General features: G+C 39.3%; 1 protein-coding gene and 1 long non-coding RNA gene across 7 annotated transcripts; one reads left to right on the plus strand and one right to left on the minus strand.

Annotated features, from left to right (window-relative positions):
- Nucleotides 1-841: 841 nt before the first annotated feature.
- On the minus strand, nucleotides 842-11,491 carry SNRPB2 (small nuclear ribonucleoprotein polypeptide B2). Of its 6 annotated transcripts, none has more exons than XM_082743227.1 (7): nucleotides 11,396-11,491; nucleotides 9,190-9,277; nucleotides 8,628-8,800; nucleotides 5,060-5,200; nucleotides 3,167-3,217; nucleotides 1,680-1,768; nucleotides 842-1,219 (listed from the first exon to the last, which is right to left on the minus strand). In XM_082743227.1, exons 2-7 carry the CDS (start codon nucleotides 9,251-9,253, stop codon nucleotides 1,060-1,062), a joined length of 678 nt encoding a protein of 225 aa, XP_082599353.1. In that variant the 5' UTR covers nucleotides 9,254-9,277; nucleotides 11,396-11,491; the 3' UTR covers nucleotides 842-1,059. The 6 variants fall into 6 exon arrangements, with proteins under 6 accessions (XP_082599353.1, XP_082599354.1, XP_082599356.1 ...); XM_082743228.1 differs by having other exon boundaries at nucleotides 9,190-9,274; nucleotides 11,396-11,472; XM_082743230.1 differs by having other exon boundaries at nucleotides 9,190-9,274; nucleotides 11,392-11,459.
- Nucleotides 11,492-11,562: 71 nt separating this feature from the next.
- Nucleotides 11,563-20,762, plus strand: LOC309870782. Its single transcript, XR_014314808.1, has 3 exons — nucleotides 11,563-11,668; nucleotides 14,748-14,872; nucleotides 18,477-20,762. It is a non-coding gene; the product is annotated as an uncharacterized lncRNA (long non-coding RNA).
- Nucleotides 20,763-22,430: the final 1,668 nt, after the last annotated feature.

Raw genomic sequence — 22,430 nt, forward strand, 5'->3', positions numbered from 1 at the left:
CCTCCTAGATGGCCTTTAACCAATTAAATGCTGAATGAAAAGCTTTGTGAAATGTCTACTAACAGCAAGAAATTATACTCATTTATTTGAAGAACACAGAGTTCAAATTTGGTTCCTGTCCAAGTCTCATTTTCTTCTAACACTTAAGGCAATTATTTTTACCATCAACACCAAACACACACACTCTTACCATTACCACATACACACACACCCAGCAATCCATACGAAAGAAAAAAATTACAGAAAAATCTAATAATGAAGGGCTTGATCTAATTCTCCTTTTGTTAAAATGATTCAATGGGGGCATCTGAGTAGCTCAGTTAGGAGTCTGACTTAGGCTTGGGTCCTGGGATTGAGTTCTGCATCCCTGCCTCTAGCTCTTATTCAGCAGGGAGTCTGCTTGAGGATTCTCTCTTCTTGTCTCTGGCCCTCCCCCTGTTTTGTTCATATTCTCTCTCAAATAAAATCTGAAAAAAAAAAAAAAAAAAAAATTTTTTTTTTTCAATGGTTCTTTGCCATTAGCTGCTCCAAAATAATACTAGGAAAGTATCCAATTATAGTTACATATATTTCCTTTTTTTTTTTAAGATTTTATTTGAAGCAAGAGACAGAGAGAGAGAAAACACAAGCAGGGGGAGTGGGAGAGGGAGAAGCAGGCTTCCCGCTGAGCGGGCAGCCTGAGGCAGTGCTTGCTCCCAGGACCCCAGGATTATGATCTGAGCCGAAGGCTGATGCTTAAAGACTGAGCCACCCAGGTGCCCCAGTTTTCTATTCCTTAAGAGGTGCTCCAGACTAGCATAAACATTTGGTGATAGGACAATGGAATAAATGAAGTATTAGGTAAAGAATACAAATAGAAGTTTATTATACAAAATTGAGGTCTTCATATTTCATAGTTCACTAAGGCCAAACAAAGACTAGGTATTTTTAAAAATCATTCACAAAAATTTCACTTTCACACCCCCCTCACTCCAACTATTAAAAAATGGCCTGACCAAATGTTATCAAAACAAACACTATAAATAACACCAAGTCCTTTAAAGACAACTATCCAATATGTTATTTCTTGGCATAGGTGATCTTCATGGCGTGGGACGGTGTGATTTTAAATCCCTGTAAAGCATCCCTGGCAGCTCCCGCCTGTCCGTCGTTTTCAAATTCAACAAAAGCAATGTCATGCCTCCCAGGTACCAAACGTACTTCCTTGAAGCCAGGAAACCTGCAAGAGGAGAAACAATTTATACATATACACATAAATATATAAAGGATATCAAATACATAAATGCTCATTCTGTGTTTAAATCAGCAACTTCCCGATGCTGGTCTAGGAAAAGTATCATATCCTACCAAGAATCCTAAAGAGGCTCAAAGAGTCTAAAATATAATTAATAATGCCATGAAAGAAGTGTAGCTGTAATGTAAGCTAGTTCAATTTTGTCATTGTACCAAAAATTTGTTTTCTGATTTACTCATCAATTAGAACAATGCAAACATTAGAGGTAATTCAGCTTTTTATGTGCCAAATCTACAGACTTGCTTCAACTTACATCATTAACTGCAGACCAAATCAAGGAAGCTATAGGAATTACTGTTGTGATACACAAAAGGATTCAACCTACAGAAGAGCTATTTGTCCTGTTGGGAGGCTTTCAGAACAGACTGGTTTACGAACAACTTACTGATTAAACAGCATGGATAACATCATCTCATTAGTCTCTTCTGGTAAATTATTGAGGAATAAAATATAGTTTGGAGGGTAATCAGGGACCTAATATAAAGAAAAAAGGCAAAGTTAGCTTTAATTATAAAAAGTATAGCAAGCCACTTCAGAAAGCTACATTCCAGTTTATTAAAGCTTATGAATGTAGCACTACATCAAACACTAAAGCTAAAAAACAATGACACCAGAGAAATACACATACATCTAACAGCAACTAAGCAGACATTCAAGTCACTTTATACAGATCTGGATAATTATAAATTTTATTAAGTTTAAAGTATTTAATAGTATTTAAAACAATGTTTAAGTTTTAAGCATCCAGCGTCACTTGTACAGGAAAGACTGTCAATTAGATTACATAACAAAAGAGCCAAACAAAACTAGAAATGGCAGCAATGTTGCCCAATTTCAGCTGGTTACCCCAGTAACACTCAGATTTCAATCCTGAGTTACTGTTTACAATCTCGAGCATTTAAGAAAATTTAGAACCACTTTGAGTATAAGTCACTACTATTTGGCGACTTTTAATACTGTCTGCAAGTAAATGGGATATACAGAGCATCTAGTTACAACCAAATGGAACAAGTATTATTAGATGTTAAACTAGTTATCTGATACCCTAAGCTGCGGTTATAGAGAATTCTAGGGACAGGGTCATCCTGGACCTAAGAGCCTCTCTGTATTCGGGCTACTTTCATGAAGAGAAAAGACGACGTTTAAGGCTCAGAGAATTAAGTGCTGGCATTCGTAAACTGAACTACAACTGCGGAAAGACTCCAAAAGAGGGAGGTGGATAATAAAGGAAAATGCACAAAACTTCAAATCAGAGAAGAAAAGCTCTGAGGTGTAAGGAATTCTCTGGACTTAAGGATCTTGTCAGACTCCAAGCATCCAAGGAACCAAGGGGAAACCATCAGTATCTAATTAAGGCTTTCTCTTTGAGGCTTCCAGCAGGGGAGATTTGCTAAGAGGTTTCTAAAACCTATATATAAAGAGACATATATACTTGTTCTCAGATGCCAGAGCAAGGGTAACTGTAAAACCACCTTGCTCTATTAGAAAAGACAGTTCAGTGCTTTGAGCAACTGGTATGGATAGAGAGCCTATTCATCGGGCCAGTTTCCCCAACCTGTGTGTCTCTAAAGCCCTGGGCTTTGTACATACTGTAGGGAAAATAAAAATGTTCGCTCCCAGCCTTTGTAGAGTTTAAAATCTGTCATTTCTATTCCATCACTGAAACATTATGGAAAGAAAGGAATAAAATCAGATGTCATTTTTTAAAAAAATCAAAATGTTTTGAGACATGAGTTTCTATATGAAGTGTTATATAATTTAATGTCTTATACAAGGAATTTTTTTCAGTTTTTGGAGACAGGCAAGTTGTTGTATATTACTGGTTTATAATTTTACTTTAAAAAGGAAGCACCACATGGAAACAAAGATTACCTGAGGATTTGGTGTTGAATTTCCTTGGGTATTTGCTGCATTTGGTGCTCCCTAAACAAAAGAAATAGAAAATAGTTAAATTGCTGATTGCTCTAAAAAAGCAACAGGTGATTATAATTTTAATTACTGCATAAAAATAACATTAATTTTTAAAAGACCACCTACTATATGGGAGAAGATATTTGCAAATGACATATCCAATAAAGGATTAAGTATCCAGAGTATATTACCAACTGATGAAAAACCCAAAAAACAAATAATCCAACTAAAAAATGGGCAGAAGACATAAACAGACATTTCTCCAAAGACATACAGATGGCAAACAGACACATGAAAAGAAGCTCAACATCACTCATCAACAGGGAAATGTAAATGAAAACTACAAGGAGATGTCACCCCACACCTGTCAGAAAGGCTAAAATCATAAATACAAGAAACCACAAATGTTGATGAGGATGTGAAGAAAAAGGAACCCTCGTTACACTGCTGGTGGGAGTAAAGACTGGTGCAGCCATTCTGGAAAACTGTATGGAGGTTCCTCAAAAAATTAAAAATAGAACCACCCCATGATCCAGTAATCACACTATTGGTTATTTACCCAAATAATACAAAAGCACTAATTCAAAGGGATACACGCATCCCAATGTTTACAGCACTTTATTTACAACAGCCACCCAAGTGTACATCGATAAGACGAAGGAATGAAGAAGATGTGGTGTATATATACAAGGTAATATTATTCAGCCATAAAAAAGAATGAAATCCTATCTTTTGCAACAACATGGATGAACCACAGGGCATAATGCTAAATCAGTCAGTCAGAGAAAGACAAATACCATACATTTACTTCTATGTGGAATTTAAGAAACAAAACCAACAAATAAAAGAAAAACAAAAAGGGAAAGAGACACAACAACAAACAGGCCCTTAACTACAGAGAATAAATTGATGGTTATTGGAGAGGAGATGTAGAGAGGGATGAGAGAAATCGAGGACAAGGATTAAGGAGGGCTCTTACCGTGATGAGCATGGAGTCATGCACAGAAGTTATACTATACACCTGGAACTAACAACACTTATGCTAACCCTACTGGAATTAAAACTTTAAAAAAACACATTAATTTAAAAATATTCCTTATTCCGTTTAATTTTACGTTAAGAATTTACACTGTAACTGAGTCAAACTTGTAACTTGTCAGTTAATTTTGAAAGATCTAGTCCAAAATTTTAAAGACTGTATCATAAAATTTAACCTCTAACCTTTAAAATTATGGAGAAATATATACAAAAAAACCAAGAACCAGTCTTTCCCTTTAAAAAAAAAAAATTAGACAAAAGTAAAGCAAAAAAAAAGTAAAAGTGATTAAAAATCAGTTTCATGAAGTATAATTACTTCATGAAGTATAATTACTTCATGAAACTGATTTCTAATCATTTTCAGTCCAAAAGTAACTACATTTTGGATGATAATCTCACTTTTATTTCAAATTAGATTTTTGAATCCCTCAACTGTTCAAAGAAAGCAGCTTTGTGGAGCACTCAAGATTAAAGATAGTATCTACAGCATTATTGGCAGGCAGTAGAACTTGAGAAGCCAGCAGATATTATTAATGTATTTTGAAGAATGATGGAACTAAATGTCATACAAATTCAAATAAAACTGTTTAATATAAATCTGCATATGTAAAGGTTTATATTTAATTTGGGGCTTAAAGATAAATATTGGAATTCCAGAACTCAACCAATTCCAGCTTCTTCAAAGTGCGCCTTTTAAACACACATAGGCACATACAGATACCCCCACCGCCACCCAAAAATCATCCCTTAAGTGGAAAACAGACATCTCTGTCAAGTTCTTAACACCAACAAACCTAGGAACTTTGTTCATCTCACCTGACCAGGCTTTTTGTTTGCAGTGGTTGCAGTCTGTTCCACAGTTTTTGCTTTTTTCTTTTCCTTCTTCTTTTCTTTGTCAGCAAAAGTGCCGCGCATTTTAGATATTATATCAGAATCTGTTTTTGCATACTGGATTCGCTGTTTTAATTATTTGGAAACGGTTACTATTCATTATGCTGAAGGCTGTTTATACTCTTCATTAATATTTCAAATTTCATTACATAAATACACTACAAGCTGGTTTTAAACACACCCCTAAGGAAATCCGTTAAATACACTGAGCACCAAATGAAAATAAATCGTGATCTCTGATTCACAACTTAGACAAAGTTAGACAACTATGCTTATTAGAAGCAGACCCAAAGATTTTCATATGGGAAACACAGAACTTTGAAACATCTGCACCACATGTTCTCTCAATTTTATGAAACAGAGAAAAACGCATTGTAAAGTTGTCTACTCCTTGGTAAGGACTCTCAATTAAGGGGTCGAGATGTGTCGATTAGCTGTGGAATGTATCATATGGAATTTGTTATTTCCACAGGTAAAGTACTAAAGATGGAGAATGATTTCCCTTTGAATCTAATCTACGATTTTTAAATAAAATGACTAATAGTGGCAACAACTTAAACTTTAAAATGCTTTGAGGAGAAACAAAGAATGGCGTATCTCAGCTAGTGCAACCAGGCCAGCAAGAATAGTATGCCAGCGAGACAAGAGGTTTGTGTTTAAAAACCCTAGTCTAGGAGAGCATTTCATGAATTTTATCGTGCATTCTAACTACATGGAAGGCTGCAGATGCTGATGCAGTAGCTCTGAGTGAGGCCCAAGATTCGCACTTCTAATAGGCACAAAGTGGATGATGGGGCCCACACTTCGAGTAGCAGGGCCCGGACTTAAAACATTATCACACAGCTAGATTCAACACCAATCATCCAAATTTTTGCTAGGAGTTAAACTATTTTCTAGGGCGTATCTATCTGCAAACTGCAATTTCTATTTCACGGAAACATTTCTTCTCTGGAGCTGAATGAGCTGAAACCAACTCTCTGCCCATACCAAAACACAAGAGTCCTACAAATGACTATCTAAAATTGCCTTATAGAGTAAGAGTTGCATCTCAGTCTGAAAGGAATGAGTGACCTTCTGAAGTAGCATGGGTCTAAAAGCAAATATTTTGTTTAAACCAAATAAAGTCTCTTTTTTTCTCTCCCCTAGAGATGTGTGTGCTGGGGAAACAAAGAGAGGAGCATCCTAGCCTCACCTCGGCACCCAAGGCTTTCTCTGGCTACTCTGGGCTGCTGTACCATAAGGTTTCTAAGTGGACTGACTTATCCCTATAAGCAACTGCTGGTTTTGCATGTCATCATCTAACCAGAAGGAATAGGCTTGGACTAACTGACTTAGTCCCAAGGACTCCCTGCCATCTCCTCTGTGTCTTCAACATTCTCCCTGACCTGAACACATCTTGGGTGACCTGTCTTTATGACAGAGTCACCTGTGAAAATCTCTGATCTCAGTCATCATTCTTAGCTGGCTGGTCTACACTAGTGATTCTCAACCACAGGTGGTTTTGTCCATAGGGGACAACTAGTGCTCTGAATGGAGACAGTCTGGGTTGTCATGCTACTGGCATGTGTGGTACCAGGATGCTGTTAAACCCTCTGCAATGAAGGCGATAGACCACCACAACAAGAATTATTCAGGTCAAGATGTCAAAAGGATCAATGCCGAGAAACCCTGATAGAGACTAAATACCCATAAGGGATAAAAAAGTACACCCGCTGCTTAGAGAAGGAGCAAGGTTTACATTTATGCCAAAGGTTTCATTAAGAGAAGCCATTTAGGAAGATGGTTTTACTTTACTGAGGTATTTTTTGGCATTAAATAACCAAATATCCTTGAATCTGGGTAATTTTGTTATGAGTTCCAAGTTACAGCAAATTTTGCTTACTTCTGATCAGGTATGTTGGGAGTTAAAACAAAAGAGCAACTAAAACCATCTGAATAAACACAAAGCAAGACAGCTCAAACAACATTCTTCTTCCTCTTCCAAGATGCTGGAAAATTGGCAGTCTTCCTGCCTTGAAGGCCTTCCTGAAGCAAGAGAATGAAACTCATAAAATACTTTCAGGGCATTATAAGTCCACTGGACTTTTTCCATTGACTTAAAATAATTAGTTGGCAAAGTGAAGCCAGTGCCAACAATTTTTAGCTTTCCTGTATCTGAGTAACCAGCGCATTAAACTTGTCATCTCAACTCAACAAAACAAAATCCTCTACAGGAGAAACTGTTCCTCCATATTAATGTAAATTTAGATTTAAACTAAAACCCAGTCTTATGCTCCTGCCAACTGCAATTTCCATTATACTATTTCTTCATACTTACTAAGACAGACAAACTTGTTTCAGGAAATTCCAACTTATTAAAAAGAGTGTATGTAGGCACAATCCCAGTTTTCTGAGTGATGGGAAAAGGGGAACTGGATAGACAAGAAAACTTGCTCTAGTAACAGAGAAAAAATGCCCACTCCTGAATTAAATAATGTGTTCCATAAAGGCCACTGACCATGGCATGAACCACTGACCACAGCCAACATTGCCTATTTTTGTAAATCAGGTCTTGTTGGAACACAGCCACATCATCTATGGCTGGTTTTGCTGCCATAAAGACAGGGTTAAACAGCTGCAGGAGAGATCATCTGGCTCACAAAGCATAAAATACTTACTATTTGGCCCTTTAGGACAGTGTGCCAACTCCTACTAGTTTTGGGGGGAAAAACTGTAATACTGGTTGTCAGGTTAGGTTTTGAGGCCTTGTACTGCCATGAGTTGTACTAATATAATCCAGACTGGTAACTCACCTTTCTGTGCCTGATTCTTCATTTCTAAAATAAAGGGATTAGACCAGAATCTGCACTACATACCATGGGCCAAATCCATTCAGGCCATGGCTTGTTTTTGTATAGCCCATAGGCTACGGACTTTCTTTTTTCCTACAGCTTTAAAGCGTTGTTAAAAACACGCACAGACTCACGAATATATGACCGAAACTGTTTGTGGTCCATAAAGCCTCACCATTTATTCATCAGTAAAAACCTAGGACTTTAAAACCTATTGAACTTTTCTTAGATCACTGCTTTCTTGAGACCGCATGGCTTCTGATACGTATTTTGTTATGCTATTTTCTGAAACTTCATATTGATTTCCTCTTTGACCCATGATTTTTGTGTTTTGTATTGTTTTACAAGTTTACAAAGGTTTCTTTTTAATCTTCTGAGTTAACTTATAGTTCTTCTGAGATGAGAATATTGCCAATACTGCCACTATTTTTTAAACACTGTACACTTCGATATATTTTGTTTTTCCCCATCTGAACTATAATAAACTAGTGAATTATAAACTCGACTATTAGTGTTTCTAGAAACAAAAATGTGTAAATAAAATAAACCCAAACTTGCTTTAACAAATAATTAAAAGCAGAAAGGAACAGCCATAATTTCAAATGTGTATCTACAAACATAACATACCATTAACAGTGATTAAAACAATAAGACTGCCTTACCATTGGTTTACCATAAAATGGAAATCCTTGTAACTGTCTCAAGGCATTTGTGGATGAGCCCAGTTCCTTAAAAATAACAAAGGCTTGCCCCCTCATCTTCATCGTCTTCAAAGCTACAATATCTACAACGTGGCCAAACTGAGAAAACAGGGCATACAGGGATCTCTTCAACTCTGAGCAAAAGCAGAGGGGAAAACAATTTATTTGTGAAACAATGACAAAACTCTTCATAAAATGATATTTCACTGAGTGACCCCCATCATGCATTTACTTATTTACACAAAGTCACATATTTTAATAAAATCACATTATACTACTGGCCATCTAGTTTTTAAAAGTTGTTTCAAACCATTTTATCTATGAGTGAAAACACATTCACCAAATTTTCAGTCCTTACCTATTTGTTTTTAAAAAGCCTTAAAATTCTCACACAAAAGGAACAAGCCATTATTTCAGGTACCGACAAAGATTAACATGAGAAGCTTTGAAGCAGTACAGTTTTTAAGATGCTAGTAATTAAACACACTTTGGTTGTGAACAAATGTTTTTTAAAAGCACTTACCTTCTTTTTTAATTTTGTCGTTCATATTGTTGATGTAAATTGTATGATTTGGTCTGATATCCATGCTGGAGTTAAACTGTTCAAACTGCTAAGGAGACAGTAAATATTCTGTTATAAACAGGGAGCATTAACTCACACTGTTGTGTGGTATCATAACATAGGGACTATTAACAACTCAATTTTCTTTCAATCCCAAATGTCAGAAAATACCAGTTTGTTAGTAGTCTTTAAAACTTCTCCAGCACTTGCTAGCACCTCCTCCCCCGCCTTTTTTTAGTGTTTTATTTAATTATATGAGAGAGAGAGAGCACAAGTAGGGGTGAGATGCAGAGGCAGAGGGAGAAGCAGAATCCCCATGAGCAAGGGGCCCATGAGGGACTAGATCCCAGGACGCTGGGATCATGACCTTAGTCTGAAGGCAGATGCTTAATGATTGAGCCTCCCATACGCCTGGGTTAGCCCTCCTTTTTAAACAAATACAACAGTTCTCAAGCTCAAAACTTGGTGGAGCACCAGTACCTAGGCAGATTTTAATAACATTTCACCCAATACATTTATTTTTATACTTACCTTTCACCTGCAACGAACAATAGTTTTTTCACTTGCCTAACAAAATAACTTTTTTTTTGGACAGAGACAGACACAGTGAGAGAGGAAACACAAGCAGGGGGAGTAGGAGAGGGAGAAGAGGCTTCCCGCTGAGCAGGGAGCTTGATGCAGGGTTCAATCCCAGGACCCTGGGATCATGACCTGAGCCGAAGGCAGACCCTTAATGACTGAGCCACCCCGGCGTCCCTAACTTTTGTTTTTTTAATAAAATTGTATTATTTATTTATGTAGGATCCACACCCAGCATGGAGCCCAATATAGGGCTTGAACTCAAAACCCTGAGATCAAGATATGAGCTGAGCTCAAGAGTTGAATGCTTAATTTAATGTGCCATCAGGGACCCCACTTAATGAAATTATTTTTAAAATAATGTTTTAGGCTTTAAGGGAAATGAGAAAGAATCTAGCAAACGTGTGCCCTGTAAAAATCATTAAGAGAACATATTAATGAAGTTTGCCGAGCAATACTTCTTGAGTACACTTAAAAAGTGCTTTCCTATCAGTTACTTAATTTATATACACCATCACCAGCTGTCCTGACTCGAAGGTTAACTCTAACGGACTTGAAATTCTGGAACTCAGAAAGAGCAGTATGGCATGATGGTTAAGAGCTCAGATTCTAGTACCAACCTCCTTTGAATTCAAATCCTATCTATGCTTATTACCAGATGCTTGACTGAAGACAAGTTCCCTAATCTCAGGTCCACGGCTGTAAGACGGGGCTGGTATAACAGCATTTACCTATCAGAACTCAGAAGACTAGATGAGATAAAGTTCTGGCCCAGCTCTCCGATGGGCATGCAGCACTTCGAGCAGCTGTTATTAATGGCTAGTACATGTAAAGTACCTGCCTGCCTACTGTTAGACTAACCGTTAGCTAATAAACAGCAGGCTTGGGGTTCCACCCTTGTTCTCCTCGTCTTTTCTTTCACACTCACTTCGCTATTTCATTTTTTACACCATTTTTAGTTGCCAACTGTGACCCTCTTTTATTTCCGTGGGTGCCCCTCATATTCCTTCATTTCACCAATTTTAAATCCACTGTGTGTGAACGGTACAGGAAGCCTGAAAGGAGCCTACAGAGGGACTGCACTAGTGCGGAACAGGTGAGGGGTAACACTTCTCAGATTTGCGATCCCCTAACCTGGAAGGGCTGGCTGGGGTCGCGAAAACGACAAAAAGAAAGTGAGAGGTCACACTGAAAGCGGAGCTCTCAAAAGAGAGGCTCTTGCAAGATCTCCCGCGAGATCTGAGGGTGGTGTGGACCAGAGCAAGGCACCTGGAGTCCAAAGGGAGCCTCCCGCCTCTCCAGCCACGGGCACGTTCGACCAGAGCCCCAGAAAGCGACCCAGCGATCGCCGACCCCACCCCCTTCCCACTAGAGGCAATTCTCCTAAATTTGGAGGCCTAGCAGGACCAGCGCGTCAGTTTCCAACCCCCACCCCCTCGCCAACACCTCCGCGAACTCCGGAGCAAACACACGCCATCCCCCGCAGCGAGCCCCGTCCAGTCCCTGTTCCCACAAACCGACGTCCGGCCGAGCGGCGACCCACAACCCGGAGAACCGAAACAGCGAAGAAGAACGCGTTCCAACTCACCGGAGGCCTATCCCAGTTCCCAACGAACCGAAAGCCGGAAACGGAGCCGCTACCGGAAATTACGCTACCACGCACCTCAATCAATCGCCGACAAGTCCAGCAGTCGAGTTCAGAGTCGATCGATGCCTTCTGGCTCCAGCGGCGGTTGCTGGGACTCTTTCTGCACATGCGCTTACCTGGCGGGCGGGAACGGTGGCTGGGGAGCAAGAAGCTTGTGGGGACGTAAGGGATTAAATTGGAATCCTGGGGTCGTGCAGCGAGGCGATAGGGAAGGTCAGTGATTCCTTACCCAGCCACGACTTTGTGTAGTTTTACCCCACGCGACGGTGCCTTTCATCTTTCCAGATCCAGTGTTGTTTTATAGGCAGCCCCTCATGCCAGCTACCTGGGAAGGTTCCCTGGTTTCGCCCTTCTCAGAGTTCTGGAGGCCTCTGGTTTAACATCACCTTGAGGGCCCCTGGTACGTCCCCCAAGGGTCCTCGGATTCCTGATGCTCTTGAGGGAACGCTTCTTACCATTCTGCTGATGAGCTTGAATCCCGGAAGAACTCAGGTTGAGGCTTCAAAGCCTCTCTACCTGGTAAGGCAACCACCTCGAATAATTGCCAAGCAAGCACCCCTAAGATCATCTGCCTAAATTCACTGGCGTGGGGGGGGGGGGGAGAGGCCCTACCACTCTAACCATCTTCTCTCACAAAATGCCTAGATTGTTCTTGGATAATACAAATTGTTGATGTTGATGTCTAGCTGAATGGGAATCCAAAAAAGTACATGCGGCCATTCTTATATTCGTCGAATGTACGTAAAGGATCATCTGAAATGCGAAGCGGTTGTTAAGAGCCAAGGGAAATCTCATCTTGTATCCTCCCATAACCTTAAAAATAAAACTTACTTTACCAGCAGTGGGTTTACTTGGGAATGGCAGGGAATTGTAAAATTCAAGACAAGCAAGTACAACCAAACCATTGGCAACCCCCACAAACACAGTAGGGGAATGTTATTTTTATGGAGAAGGAGGAAATGGGAAGGGGTTGTTTTGAAAGAAAGTCCAATGTTAAAAAGCAAGATATCTGGGTAATGAGGGTTTCTCGTTGGCTGAGTTGTAGAAGTAATGAATTTCTTAGAGGAGAGGCATTATACATCTTTTTTCTTTCGGGACCTGTAATTGATGATTCTTTCCCACTGAGGATTCTTTCCTTTGGTCTGTGATTGATGCTAATTTTGGAGTCTGTAATGGACAGTTCTTCTTGTAATTGACATTGAGTGGTATTCCCCTTCCTAGCCTCCCCAGTCCACTTTAGTGAGGTTTCCCTTTATTAATTTTCACACTTCCCCTTAATTATCTCTCTGAGCCTCCTTTCCTCATCTGTAAACTAAGGACTACAGTAATCCCTCCTTTTGGAGCTATTGTGAGGATTAAGTAAGCTAAATGTGAAGTGGTTAGCACACTGTCAGATACAAAATAAATGTTTTATAAGTGTTATTTCTAAATGCTGGCTATGATTTGTACATATGAGAAGGCCAGATTGGTTGGTTTTATAACATGGGGATTTTTATTTTTTTAAAAGACCACCTGAAGTTGGAACAACATGAAAAAAATGTAAGCTCCTTAAGGGTGGGGGGTTTTGTCTACTTTGTTCACTCAAGTACCCTCAGTAACTAGAAAAGTAGCTGATAATAAATATATTGAATGAATGAATTAAACTTCATGAAAAACTAAGCAGCATTAAACAAATGTGATATTTTATGAAGATGCACTTAAGTATAGGACATAAACAATCACAGAAAAACCTTATTTTCATATATATATATATATACACACAAATATATATATGTAATAGAAGAACTATAACTAGTTCTGTTTCAGTTAAGGAATTAAGAGGGAATATAAAGGGCATATCCTTAACACGTTAAAACAGAATATAAACTAAATAAAATAATTTCTGAGTAACAAAGGTTGAGCTACCCTGCACTTTAAAATGGACATCTGTGCCATTAATTATTTGTTTGGTGCTACTGAGGATAGCTAAACTATTTCTCTGAAAATAAGCTATAACCTGACAGTATTATGCAAGTGCTTCTGGCCAAGAACTTATCATAACTATTAAAAGGGAATGAAGTCGGACTTTGCCAAGATGGGAAGAAAATACCACAGGAAATACAGAGACCCAAAGACAGACTACACATCGTGTTGCATTAACAACTAAATAATGGCTACTATACATTACGCAGTCAGAAAGAAATCATCTAATGCCAACTGCATGCTATTTCCCAGGTTCTTCTCAAAAGAGCTTGTGCATTTGCCTGTCCTTGGGCAGTTGCTCCGCTCTTTCTAATAGCCTGTTAATGGTCCTCCATAGTTTCCTGAATGATTTTGAGAAACTGGTAATTGAAGGCAGGAATGAGAAAGGAATGAAGAGGAGAGAGGAGCTTTTCTGGTCTTGTGAGAAGCCTTGCATGGCCTGGTTATAGAACTATATTAACAGTTTTATAATAGCTAAACCTTGGTCAGATGTATTATAAAGCAGCTAGGGCTGGACACCCAGTTCCTGGACCTACTTTGAAAGCGTTAATAGAACTACAGTTCTGTTAATTGCATTATTAACTTAGCTCCATGTTCTGTTTTTTCCCCCACTTCATTATGTTTTATGGACCTCTTATCAACCATAAACTTTGCCTTTCCCACTCCTACTCCACTCCTACTCCTACTGTTTACCCACTGATTGTAGTAACCTGATGGGGATCCAATGATGCTAACATTTTTATTGAACTTATCTACTTACCTGGTTACCAGGTCCCAAAGGGTGCCTCATTGTCTGAAAGAATGCATACCTCTGGTTGTGTCAAGAACCCCCTCCCCACTCAAGGTTTCAAGGAACCTTTCACCCTCCTCTGTGTATTCACCTCCTTCCCCAAACATATTTAAACTGTCCCTAGGCTCAACTGGGCAAAGACACTTTGTGAATGATCCCCAGCCTTCTCCTTGGGCTGCCCTTCTGATATCAAAGCTCTCTTTGCTTCAGAGTCGGTGTCTCAGACATTGGCTGGCTGTGCATTGGGCTCATGGACAAGTTTGAGTTCTATAACAGAACTGTCATTCCTTTATAATGAAATTCACCTCTTGAGGATCAGATCAGGAATCAGTGTCAAAAACTTACGTGTTTTTAAAAATAACAGAAGAGTAAATGGGTTTCCTTGGAGTTCAGCTCAGTCCAGTCTCTCACATTTCAGTTAAGGAACATGATTTACTTTCCTGTGGAACAGGTTTTTTATCAAACGAAGCCCAGAGGCAGCGCTATGACACCTTGTCCAGGCTTTACGTGTCTACTGATGATGAAACTCATTTATTTTAGGGGTAGCAGAAAAATGCCTACAAACAACAGGGAATAAAACGGTGTCAAGACATCTAAATTACAAGGATGATAACTGAGGTGTCTCTTAGTGACTTGGAATACGCAAGTATTTACTTACCTTATCTGTACGTGGTTTATGTTTCTCATTAAATGTTTTCAGTATCTTGCTGGAGTAGTTCTGAGATGGAGCCATGTTTAGAGGAAAATGCGTCATAAAACTGGTGGATAAATTTTGGCTTATTTATGTTAAGAGCCACAAAATGTACGACCATTTGTTTGTAGCTGCTTTCTCTCCCCAGGTGGCAATTACATTAAGAAATTTATGAAGAGTGAAATTATTTTCACAACAAGCGTTAAACAAACCCAGGCATTATTGTTGAGCACTAAATTAGGTTTACCTTTTCCTAGCTGGTTGAGATTATGTTTGCTGAAACTTCCTAAAAAGCACCCCTTCCCTTGCAAATTAGGGAGGAAATCTTCACTTCAGCCCTTCGATTTTATTCTTTTGGGAAATATTCTTGTTTTCAGGAAAGAAAAAAAAAAGTCCCAGAAGTGACTATCACTTCTGATATGTACTACTGTGTTAATGGTAATGACGGAGTGCCATTCACATCCCCAGGAATAATACCCTCTCCCCAAGATGGGTGGGTTCTGAGCTAGGCTGTCATAATATATGCATTCCTTAAAGTTTCAGAGCAGTAGTTTGCCTTTGGAGACCTGATAAATAATCCAAAGAGATTTGTGTGTTGGGAGGGGGGACCTGAACTTCTTATTGTTTAATATTATAATACATGCAAGTTGTTCTTGGCATGGTGTCATCTGACCTCCCTTGAGGTCCTTGAAAGTAATGTCACAAAGCTGCCATTCTCTTCAAGACTGGAAAAAATAAGGTGCCAGTCTCATTAGGCCCACCAAGCAAGCAAAATATTATGAAGATAATTTTTTAGTAGAGCAGGTTTTGTTTCTATGATTTAAAATGTAATATTTTTTAGTCTTGAGCCCTGTGACAATTGGAAAATCCAAATTTGAAAAAGGAAAAGTCTTTTTTTTTTTTAAGATCTTTATTTGAGAGAGAGAGATAGAGAGAGAGAGCATGAGAGAGAGCATGAGAGAGGAAAAGGCCAGAGGGAGAATCAGACTCCCCGTAGAGCTGGGAGCCCGTTGCAGGACTTGATCCCAGGACTCTGGGATCATGACCTGAGCCGAAGGCTGTGGCTTAACCAACTGAGCCACCCAGGTGCCCCAGAAAGTTCTTTTTTAAATGTTGGAGCTCAGTTATGGAATTTCACACATGATACAGAATTAATTTTATGGACTTACCTCAGATATCCTAATCCAGCGCTTCTCAAACATTCATAACCACACAGGTCACCTAGAGAGTTTGTTAAAATCAAATTTCAATTGAGTTGATCTGGGATACAGCCTAAGAGTCTGAAATTATAGCAGGCTTCCAGGTGGTGCTGATGCTGCAGTTCCCCCATAATATTTTAGGTAGCAAGACCCAAAGCATTTCCTCTTTAAGAGAATTAATTAATCCATAGATTATCCAGTATCTCACAATAGTTAGCTCTGAAGTCACAGAGCTACGATCAGATACAGAATACTATCTTCCTAAGCAAACACAAATCAACTATTTCTTTCAAAGAGCTGCTATTTATCTGAAGATTTATTTTAACTGCCTTTTACTGGGCATTTGGAAATAAATTTTAGGTAAGTGCTTGCTTCAGCAGCACATATACTAAAATTGGAAGGAAATAAATTTTAGGTGAGAGTGACAAAGTCTGGAACTTATATTTTTTATTGACAAGAGATTGCTTCATTGTTCATTAGGCCCAGGGTCACCTTCTAATTCGTGGTACTCATCATACCTGTGCACAAACGTTCTGGTTCTTACCTCCTTCCAGGCTCATGGAGGGCTTGAACTTGTCCACAGCCTTTGAAAATCTCATAGTAGCGTAACTTGTTTTAGCTAATGAAACATATCCCAAGATGGAACCTCTGTCAAGCTCTGTCAAGCTGAGTGATTTCAATGATTTTTCAATGATTAGGCACCTCCCCTACACACACACACACACACACACACACACACACACACAGCATATGCTGCTTCAAATTGGTCATGCAACATAAGCAAGAAATAATTAACTGATATTTTGGGGGCTATTTGTTAATACTGCATACATACTAATTGACTTATGTACTAATTGAAACCATCTCTGAGAATTAATTCTTAGAAAGTTCAAGAGTTTGGGGATCCTGGCTGGCTCAGTAGAATATGCAGCTCTTGATCTCAGCCCCATGTTCAAGCCCCATGTTGGGTGTAGAGATTACTTAAGTAAAATCTTTGAAATAAAAGAAGGTTCAAGAGTTTTACAGAAGTAGTTTCACAATTAAGGACTCTTTTTGAGTGCATAAGAGGTTATGTAGCTGAGATGGCTCATTTCTGTTGAAAGAAAATGAATTTATAATGAATTTATAACTACAATTGGCCCTTGAACAATGCAAGTTTATACTGTGTAGGTCCACTTCTTTGCAGATTATTTTAATAAATTCAGTATAGTACTATAAATGTATTTTTCTCTTCCTTACAATTTTTTAGAGATTTATTTACTATTTTAGAGAGAGAGAGCAAGTGGAGGTGGCAGGTAGAGGAAGGAAGAGGCAGAGGGAGAGAGAAAATCTCAAGCAGGCTCCACACTGAGCAGAGAGCCCAATGTGGAGTTTGATCCCAGGATCCTGAGATCAAGACCAGAGCTGAAACCAAGAGTTGGACACTCAACCAACGGAGCCACCCAGGTGCCCCTTCATTATGATTTTCTTAGTAACATTCTCTTTTCTCCTGCTTACTTTATTAAGAATATAGTATATCTCATATATAATATACAAAATATGTGTTAGTCAATACTTACATTATCAGTAAGCCTTCTGATCAACAGTAGTAGTTAAATTTGGGGGGAATTGACAGTTGTATGCACATTTTCAACTGCATGGGGGTTCAGTACCCCTAACCCCCACATTAGGGACAAATGTAAAGGATCCATGTTTTCAGTGGCCTTTATGTAGTAATTTAATTTTAGATTTATTGGGCACATATGTTAGATGACTATATAAGAAAATATCTTGAAGCCTAGCTGAGAGAAGAATCTGTGGTGTAGCTTTTTCACATACCTTCAGAGAAGGGTTCTAAAGAAATAAAGAGATGTCACACTCACAGTCTAATTTTAGAATGGTCGGAATCATCTTGCAACAAGAGACCAAGATATGTATAAAACATTTCAGGCAAGATTTAACATCATGAGACAGTTTGGATGCTTATCACAAAGAAGTTGAAAGAAAAAAAATGAAGCCTCTAGTTTGAATTGCAGATTATTTTTGGACAATACAACCCTGGAAATTATTTCTGTCTAAGGAATCCAAAACAATTATGCAAATGAGGCTAGTACTTGCCATTCTATTTTGTTTAAGGTGAATGGGGATCAGTTCAACTATTGTAAATTTCCGTAATATCCACTGGCAGAAACATCATCACATACAGGTTAATGAGTTTATTAAAATGGATGTTGGAAAAATAAACAATATTTATCTATTATTGATATGGGATAGTCTCTCCTTAATCAGTCTTTTATTTTTTCAGTTTTAATATGAAGCTACTTTCTGACATTTAATGTTACCAAATTACTTCAGTTCCTGAGAGATATTAATATAACATAATATATTTTGTCATTTCAGTAGAAGATTCTGAGTAAGACCGGTCAGTTGAGAAGTCTGAAAGAAATTAGTTCTAAGCTATTTCCTCGTGACTGAAATTGCAAATGTCAGATTCCATTACAGGCGGCCAAGAGTAGAAGAGCTTCTCCCTCGCTTCATCCCAGGGTATCCCAGAAGCCTTTGTGCAGTGTTAAGCTTTAAATAGCTTAAAACAGGACTAAGACTTTGGGACACTCTTATCTTTATTGAACGAACCCTGTGCTAACTACCGAAGACATGATTATAAGCAGCACAGACATACTAGCTGGTCTCATGAAGCTTCTCATCTCTTGAAGGTGTCAGACCAATAAGTAAATGCTTGCAAACAGCTACTGTGGAGATGTTCCCATTATTCTTGCTGCATAACAAACTACATGAGACTATGCCTCATGGACTCTGTGGGTCAAGAATTCAGTCAGAGTGTGGCTGGGTGATTCTTCTACTCCTGGATCGACTGCAGTCACTCTGTGGGACTCAGCTGGTGGATGGACTGGTCTAGAGGATCCAAATGGCCTTGCTCACATGTTTGGTGGTGGGAGAGCCTAAAAGACTAGCTCACATGGCACACACAACTGGAACACCCATGCATGGTGTTTCCAGCCTGGTGGTCTCTGGGTAACTGAATTTCTTACATAGGGACCAAGTAACCCCAGACCATGTCTCAAGAAAATTAGGTGGAAACTTCATGACATTTTTGGACCTAGCCTGGAAAGTCACACAATAAAACTCACAGCAATTTCTTGTTGGTTAACAAGGGAGACATAAGGTCAGCCTAGATTCAAGGAGAAAGAAATTGGATTCTATTTCTTGGTGTGGGGATAGCAAATTCACACTGTAGAAAACTTGTGGGAAGGGAGACACTATTATAGCCATCTCTCTCTCTCTCTCTTTTTTTTTAATTGTTAAAGAATTTGTACTTAGAATTAGCCAGCTGAACTAAGTTTAGATGATTCCACTTTTGTTGGCAACATCCAAAGCACCATAGTCAGGAGCTAGTTGAATAGATGCTTTATTCTCTTCATCAGGGTTGTTCAGAGTGTTGACCTTGACCCCATCCAGGATCAGTGTCATAGAGCTTCTTCATAGCCTGTTTGGTCTGGCACTTGTTGGTTTTGACATCCACAAGGAAGAGAAGTGTGTTGTTGTCTTCTGTCTTCTTCATGGCCGACTCAGTTGTCAGGGGGCTTGGTATTGGCATAGGGGTCAAACTTGTTTCTCCTGAGGTACTTTTCTAAGGCTATTTGGGTTGTCTTTAGAAACAGTGTCTTAGGCTATCAAAAGTTGGGTGATATGAAGATCTTCTTTATGACTATCTTCAAAAATACAACCTTCCAGAAAAAGAAAGAAAGAAAAAACAGTTGGAGGGAAAGATTTTATAGAACTAAAAGTAAGAAAGATGGGTAAGAAAGACAATAGGAGGAAGACAATGGAGACCTCCAGAGGCAGAATAAATACTTCTTGCAAAGGCCCTGTGGTGAAAAGGAATTTGCCAAATTTGAGAAACAAAACAAAACAAAAAACAGCTGGAGCTGGAGTTTGGAGAGTGAGGGAGAGGGTAAGTTTCAAAAATCAGGTAGTATCTTGCAAGCCATGTTAAGATGTCCAGATGCTCTAGTAAGAGCAGTGGGAACAAGATGTTTCAGCAGAGAGTAGCATGATCTGAGGACTTGCGTGGATCTTTCAGAATAAATTGGAGGGATCAATTCTGATCCAGTTAGGAAATGGTTGCAGTGTCCATGCTGATGATGAGGGTGGCCTGAATTAATATGGCATACAGATTTGAGTTTTATTTAGAGACATAATTAAGAGATCTTTCTGTGGATTGAACGTAGGAGGATAGGGATTGTGAGATGTATTAGTTTCTGACAGCTGCTGTAACAAATGTCGAAAGTGAAATAAAATGGAGTCAATTATGTCAAGGGGTCTTAAAATGGAGCCAGGAGGCCATTAAGAAAATGGGCCCTTTGCATCCTCTTGCTGGGTAAAACCATGAACTTTTGAACTGGGCCAAATCGCAGCTATTCCTAGGACTCTACAACTTGCTATAGTAACAGATTTCTGCTTGTGACAGCCTTAGCAACCAAGATGTTTTCTGCCACCAACACCAATCAAAATCTTTATAAAGAACGTATACAAGCATTCCATACTGTCTTTAAAAACTCCAGGCTTCTATTCTCTAATGGGACACAACGTGGGTTACTACCTGAATCTCTACTCCCCAAATTATAATTCTGAGACCCCAAATAAATGCCCCTGTTTTTTTTTAAATGCCTCTGTTTTATTTCAGCTCAGCCTCTTTTCTTGGTTGACACAAACTACCACAAATTAAATGGCTTAAAACAATAGAAACTTATTTTCTCATAGTTCTGGAGGCTAGACATCTGAAATCAAGATGTCAGAGGGCCATGCTTTCTCCAAATGTTCTAGAGAGGAATCTACTCCACGTCTTTCTCTTGGCTTCTGGTGTTACCAACAATCCTTGGTGTCCCTTAGCTTGTAGAAGACACATCACTTTGCCTCAGTTGTCATATGGGGGACTTCTGTGTGTCTGTCCCTGTGTCTCTTCTCTTCTTCTTATATGACACTAATCATATTGGATTAAGTGCCCACCCTGCTCCAGTGTGACCCCATCTTAACTAACTACATCTGCAAAGGACCTATTTCCAAACAAGGTCACACTCACAGATACCGGGTGAGGGACTTCAACTTACCTTCTTGGGGGGCATAATTGAATCCACAATATGAAGAGAAGAAAGTAATAACCAGAGGTGCCTCTCAGATTCCAATGTACATCCTCAGGGGAGTAGTAGTAAATAGTGTTGAGGCATAAGCAGACTGGAGGAAGCAGTGGGAAATCCAGTGTTCATTTTAAATAGGTTAAATTTCACATGACAATGAGATGCCCAAGTGGAGAGTTCAAGCAGGTAGCTGGATAGACAAGTCTAGAGATTTCTGAGGGGAAATCTGGTTAGGAAGCCCTATGTAGAGGGAACTATACCCTGCTGAGGGACAAGCAAGGGAATGCAGGAGAACTGGCTGGTGAGAACAGAGAGAAAAGCCTAGAACCCAGGGGACCTTCATCCAATGTCTCAAGATATCCAATGTCTCAAGACCTTGAGAAAATCAAGGTCAGTGTTAAGCTAGTAAATGTTTAACAACTAGCTCTCCAGGGGGAGGAGAAAAGAGGAAAGCCCTGATTTATAGAATCGGCCAATATCTGTGGTATAAATATGGTATAAGTATTCCTACTATGATCACAGAGTTGAAAAATTCCTGAAAATTTAAAAACTGGTTGCTTACAAGCTAGAACGATCTGTCTCTGGCATATCCCTGAGGTCAAGGCCCTGGTTCATGCTACTAGTTGTGTAAGCTGAAAAATCAGCTTATCCTTTCTGGGCCTTAGTGTCTTTATCTATAAATGAATGGCTGCGCCTAATGGTTTCTTCAGGGTGCCTTCCTGCTCTCCCATAACATAAACCCCAACAGTAAAACTTAGCTCAGTTTTGATGGTCATGGGCTCTATGAGCCCCAGGTGTATGGGCAGAGCATGTGGTATTTTCCAGTAAAACAGCTGAATGGGTAAGGCCAAAGTTGTGACACTCCTATTCTGTGCCTGTCAACTCCTGGCTTTCAGATCTATACACACACACATAAAAGAGGAAGACTTCAGACACTCTGAAGTCCTGTTGGCAGGTTTAAGCTCTATTCATCTCTCCTTAATTTGCTCCTGCCCTCACCCCAAAAGATCACCTTGGACAAGGTCTGCCCTTGGGTGTGAAAAGGTCCATGGGAGTCCTAAAAGAGGACCCAGGCCATTTAGATACAAGATTCTCAGGACCCTGGATCGAGAGCATAATTTAGTAAGGAAAGGGATATAGGTTCCGGTTTTTACAACCAACTTGACCCCATGAATTGGGAGGGGCTCCTCTTGACCTT

Source organism: Mustela nivalis, assembly GCF_964662115.1.
Source record: "Mustela nivalis genome assembly, chromosome: 8".
Taxonomy (NCBI): domain Eukaryota; kingdom Metazoa; phylum Chordata; class Mammalia; order Carnivora; family Mustelidae; genus Mustela; species Mustela nivalis.

Bases quoted from the DNA above. Each gene is read 5' to 3' on its own strand.
- SNRPB2 (XM_082743227.1), bottom strand. From the start codon at position 9,253: ATGGATATCAGACCAAATCATACAATTTACATCAACAATATGAACGAC. The intron at 1,769-3,166 runs GTAATCTTTGTT...TCTTTATATTAG, and splicing joins ATTCAACACCAAATCCTCAG to GTCCCTGATTACCCTCCAAA. The intron at 1,220-1,679 runs GTAAGTTGTTCG...CTCCTCTTGCAG, and splicing joins TTATCCATGCTGTTTAATCA to GTTTCCTGGCTTCAAGGAAG.